The 5,763-nt window shown below is 35.3% G+C and overlaps 1 protein-coding gene across 2 annotated transcripts in view; it reads left to right on the top strand.

Moving 5' to 3' along the window:
• The window catches only part of PPP2R5C (protein phosphatase 2, regulatory subunit B', gamma), a 55,880-nt gene that overhangs the window by 27,676 nt on the left and 22,441 nt on the right, over positions 1 to 5,763 (top strand). The window contains exons 3-5 of one of the 2 annotated variants that reach the window (XM_009328020.1): positions 3,422 to 3,532; positions 4,152 to 4,244; positions 4,341 to 4,471. In XM_009328020.1, the coding sequence (XP_009326295.1) occupies positions 3,422 to 3,532; positions 4,152 to 4,244; positions 4,341 to 4,471 (335 nt within the window). The remainder of the gene's footprint in view (positions 1 to 3,421; positions 3,533 to 4,151; positions 4,245 to 4,340; positions 4,472 to 5,763) is intronic. The other variant, XM_009328028.1, reaches the window with a different exon arrangement.

The following is a 5,763-nucleotide window of genomic DNA, read 5'->3' as shown; positions in this document are numbered from 1 at the left end:
TAATATTCTCAAAAATAAAAAATATAATACATTGTACCTAATACCTTACATGACCTGGCTTTTCTTCTTTATAGCGAGAGCCTGAGACTTTCTCATCTAGAAAAGGCTGATTATTCTTCCATTTGCTTAACAACCTTAGCAAGTTTTAAATTTCAAGTCTAGTCTTCCTAGGTTTGTTTTCTTGGAACACCACTGATCACTGCAAATTTTCGCCATATGTTTTTAAACAAAGGTTGGAGGTTGTTAGTTGCTTGATGTCCATGCTTTTAAAAAGGGGAACATAAAGATATTTTAGCTTTACTTTTAATTCTCTGAAATACTGATTACTCTGATATGCCAGTCTCAGTCTGTATCAGACTTACATCTCAGTTGCTGAAATGAAGAAATATTCTGAAGAAAAACAGAGCATGAGCATGACTTTTCCTTCATGGGAATATGATGTAATTCTTGCAGATTTAGCTGATGCAGTTTGATACTGCCTCCCACTGTCTGCTCTGCCATCTGTCAGATGTGAGAAGGCAGGACAGCACATACATATGCTCCTTAGCCCTGCCAGTTAATAGGTAATTCACAGCATTATTTTAAACTGTGAATGGAGGTGTTAATGAGAAGAAGTCAGAATGTGAAGAGCGAAACATGACATTCTGTTGCTCTTCCCAGAATCCCACCAAAGATGGGTGGAATGCATTCCTCTGCAAAGTAGCATCTTTAAACTGAGACAGCTTAATCTTTCAGAGCTTTCGAGTAATCTTCAAATTACCAGCAGGAAAGCTTTGATGCTATTTAAAAACAAACAAACAAACAACCCCAAACCAACTAAACATACAAAAAATCGAAAAAAACCTCACTAAAACCTGAGAAAAGAATAAAAATGCATGCATGGCACGTGTGATTATTATTATTGGTGATGGAATTTGAACATAAAGACTGAAATTGTGGCATAAAGAATAGATTTTAAATGTGATATTGGAGTAGACCTTGCATTCTGAATAGCTACATTGTAAGTAAACTCAAACTTGTAGGCTTTAGGGTTTTTTCCTTAAATTGAGCTGTATTACACACTTGGTGAAAGCTTAGGAACCTATCAGCTGATGAAGTAAATAAAGCATTCTTTTGCATCCTCAAATGAGACATTCAGTTCAGTGCAAGTTCCAATGGAGTAATCTTTTCCTTTTCCTAGCTCGTCCTGGAGATGCCCTGTACTGGCATGTTTGCTGAGCCAAGTATTGGCTTTCTTGAAAAGGCTCTGTAAATGTTTCTGCTGCTCCTGGTGATGTAGCCTTTTGCAAAGAATTTTCTTTTTCCTGGCAAATCAGCTTCTCTGCCCTGTTGTCTCTTACTTTACCAGACTTGGGAAATGTATTCTCAGATTTTCCCCTAAATACTTGCAAAAAGACACCTCCAATCTGTTACAGCAATAGAATATCAATAACAATGTATAGGTTAACTCTTACCAGTACTTGTGGTACATATTTAGAATGGAGCATATGTATGCCTTATGCTGAAGCTCCATGCAGCCAGCTGCAGCTGATTTGATAAATCAGTTTTGAGCAGGATGTCCAAGATCTCTGTTCAGCATAGCCGCTATTCTCCTTGTGAGCAAAAGTCTACCAAAATTTACTTTAAAATATCTTAGTATTTTTATAAAGCACAAAATGATCTGTGTATTTGAAAGCAGAATTGACTTTAGTATTCTAAGTAGGAATAGATTTGAAGAGAATTTCTTTATGGAGCCTAATATACTCAATTATTATGAAGGGTTAGGACAATACACCACTATGTTTTTATTTTGGCGGTCTTCTCATTTCTGCAGTGTCTTCATGCTGCTGAGAGACTGAGGCATTTGTCTCAAAGGATCATTTTGAAGTAGTGGAGGCAGTTTGGGACCATATACTAATTTGAATTGATCTTTATGTTTTTTTATTCTATACGAAAATGTTTAGGCTGCTTGGTACTGGTTTGATAATGAGTAAAGAACAAAATAGAACAAGTCTCTATCGGGTGCACTTACGTGGCTAAAATAGATTACGTTTCTCTACTTGCTCAGCAATTTGATTGTCTCCTACCAACGTCTGCCCTACCTAATACTCTGGATTACAAGTGGAATTGAGGAATTAGTCTCTTTTCAGTGCTGACAGCCATAGCTGTCTTGCATATACAGATAAAGGCTTCTTCAGGTTTTCTTGCTGGCATGCATAGAAACCTGTTCCCTCCAACTTGCTCAGTAAAGTTTTAACCATTAACTCCTCAGGGTGTGGGAACAATCGTTTGAATCACTAGCTAGTTGTTCCTTTCTGGTCCACAGAGAAGCCAGCTGGTTTTGCTAGCTATCATTTCAGGTGGAAAATTTAGGATACTGCAGACCTTTTAAATCTTTGCACCATTCTAGGTAAGGTTACTCTTGAGAATGCATGCTAGATTTATTCCAAAAATCATGTAAGATTTTTTTTTTGGCCAACAAATGTGTTTTACTTTGCGTTTGCAATTATATGCATTGTATAAATTGATAGAAATGTGATTATTCACATGCATTTAGTGATGAGATTGTTTTGCCTAGAACAGGACCTCATAGAAAAGTTTTCTGTCCATATGACAGGGAATGGGTTTTTTGTCTTTTAGTGATGAGATGAAACTCTCTTCGTGTTAAAGGGGTTTGTGAAGGGCTTTGGTTCATACACAGTATGAATGTGCGTCTAGACAAGCATTTGGAAACATGAAAATAATTTATCTGTGTGTATATCAACAACTTGAAAAGCAATTCATCTTTGTAGTCTGCTCTACTTCCATGAGGATGCTAAACGGTTTTCAGGGGGTTGAGAATTCAGATGAAGTGAAAGATTAAAGGATTAGGATGTGCATTTCTCCCCCCTCAGTGCCTCCATGATGTCAGGTAGATGGACATGGTTTAAGAGAAATACCACTAAGAGGGCGAGGGAGGAATTTGGTTTTGAAGTGTTTCTCATACACACCATGTATACCCACGGTGTGAAACTGGTAATATTTTACAGAGAAGAACAGTTGCGGGTAATCTTTGTTTTGCATCTCTGCTTCTGACTTCCACTTCTTCAGGTTGTTGCAAGGCCTTGTAAAGTGTATATATAAAAAATATTTGTGTAAACGTTTTATATACATTTGCTTGGGCTTTTAAAATGTAAAGAGATGAGAGCAATATCCTCATAAAACATGTCCTGACAGTAGGTTTGTGCTTTAAAGAGTACTGCGTGGAAAAGTGTTCTCCAAGTTAGAAATCTTTAAAGAAGAATGAGTGTACCTCATTATTGTTTAAACTTAATATAGCTTGTATTTTTGCAAATATTAATTAAAATAGTTCATCTAAAGTGTTCTCAGTCAAAACAATCTTTGAAGTCTTTTTTTAATCATTCGCTTGTTTCAAAATTCTTAAAGGCACATGTGATTTCAGTTTGCAGTTAATATGTTTCGAACATTACCACCATCTTCCAATCCAACGGGAGCAGAATTTGATCCAGAGGAAGATGAACCAACCTTAGAAGCTGCATGGCCTCATCTACAGGTATTTAAGGAAGACTAGAAAGTCATAGTCTAATAAAATTTTGAAATTAAAGTCATTGTTTATTGACTCAGAATCATTTAGTTTTATGTGTTTATCTCAAGTCAATTACATTTCTCTGCAATATTTAAATATTTCTTGAATTTAAACTGATAATCTTTGAAAAAAAATTCAGTTAGTATGTTAGAGGTTAAAGACTCGTTTCTTGCGGTACAGATGTAACTGCTTTGATTTTAAATGAGCTTCAGTTTGTCACTATGAATGCTTTGATCCAGCTCTGGCACAGCTCTAGCTTTCAGAGGTACTGTGACAAACAGAGGAGAAAGAGAATTTTCAAAACACGTACTTCTGGCCATGATGAATATTAGATTACTGTATGTCACTTGAGTAGAATCTAGTGATGGAGCTCAACAGAATTTCAATGCAGTTTAAAGAACCGTAAGTTCTTGTACTTTGTCAGGAGAGCAAGAGCAAAGCTTTTACTATGTGGTAAATAAATAAATATAAATAAAAACATAGTGCAGTTCTGAAGAACTAATTAGTTATTTTGGTAATGTGCTGCTTATAAAATGGTTCCTTATTTAAAAGACTAATACTATTTTTTGTTGGGTTTTTTTTTCAGCTTGTTTATGAATTTTTCTTAAGGTTTTTAGAATCTCCAGATTTCCAACCTAATATAGCTAAGAAATATATTGATCAGAAGTTTGTATTACAGGTGAGGTAAAAAAAGAATTTTTAACTTCAAGCTCTAAATTATTTTACAGTGCATTAGATTCAAGTAAGGTGCATCTCTTCTTTTCCCTCTTCGCAGCTTTTAGAGCTCTTTGACAGTGAAGATCCTCGTGAAAGAGATTTTCTTAAAACAACTCTTCACAGAATATATGGGAAATTCTTAGGCCTAAGAGCTTACATCCGGAAACAAATTAATAATATATTTTATAGGTATGTCAATATCTTTGTATTATGGTGCATGTGATCAGGTATACAACTAAAAATACTCCCAAGACACTGCTAGCAATTTTTTTAATTCTTAGTAAGTTTATACCCAATATTGCTACATCTAACAATAATTGACACCAATCTGGGAGATTTAAATTGGGGTAGTCTTGCACACAGCATAAATTTGGCAGCTTAAGTTTGAGTTTGTATGTGATTCAGTAAGTGGTTTGGTATCTTCATCTGTGAGGCTTTTTTTTATTATTGGGTAGTAATATTTGTATTACAGTAGTGCCTTAATAAAATGTAGTTCTTCATAATGCAGAAACTGGGCTCAAATCGAATGACTGAGAGGTCTAGAATTTGCCTGAAGGAACATATTTACTGCCTTTTCTTTCCTCAGAACTGAGATGTACCATTTAGGGCTCGTGAAATATTTTTTTAATTGCCATAGAATAAACTGCAGTACTATCCCTGATACAAAAACTGTAAAGATGAAAAATTAATCCATTGTATTCCTAAAGGTCTTTAGAAGTGTATTTTTACTGCCATTATGTCACGTGTGAATGCAAGATTATGGTGCCTTTTTTTTTTTTTTTGTCTTTTAGTTTTGGTACACTTCTCTTTTCTACAAATAATTATGTATTTTGCACTCCTTCCATTCTGCTTCGCTTTTTCTCTACCACTGTTGTTTTCATCCCAAAATGAATGTGTGATGCTACCCCTTTAAGAAAATAGCAAAAAGCTGCCACATACTCCGTGCCATCTCATGAATGGCACCCAGCAGTACCAGCTGTAGAGGGAGCTTATCTTCCCTGTCGATGGTAACAAGTAAGCCTTTAGAAGAGATACAGAGGGCCTACTTTAAAATAATTAGTAAGCCTTTGCTGTCTTGGAGACAACTGCTCTTGACTGGACGTGTCAAGAGCCAGTATGTCCTAAGGAAAATGTACAGGTGTATCTTTCAAATGAAGATGTAAACTTTTTTCCCCACACATAGATTTTCTTAAATTTATTCCAAAATGCATAATATTGTAAAATATCTGAACCAGATGGTACAACAGCATCACAGCATATTATAATGCACTTCTGAACAGTGTTTTTATTTGCCACTTCTTGCACTTTACTTTCAGGGATAATGGAAGCAAAGTCTTCAAACACAGATAGTTCTGATGCAAGGCTTTTGAAAGACTAAGAAATGTTCTGGTCATTAGATCAACTATTTGTAATAGTTTGTACAAAAATATGTTTTCAATCTGAAATGTATATGGGGGGTTGTATAATTTGTTCTGCGGAGA

Source organism: Pygoscelis adeliae, unplaced genomic scaffold, assembly GCF_000699105.1.
Source record: "Pygoscelis adeliae isolate BGI_AS28 unplaced genomic scaffold, ASM69910v1 Scaffold130, whole genome shotgun sequence".
In the NCBI taxonomy this organism is placed as follows: domain Eukaryota; kingdom Metazoa; phylum Chordata; class Aves; order Sphenisciformes; family Spheniscidae; genus Pygoscelis; species Pygoscelis adeliae.
Note: the sequence above shows the minus strand (reverse complement) of the source record. Positions and strands in the feature narration are given on the sequence as shown.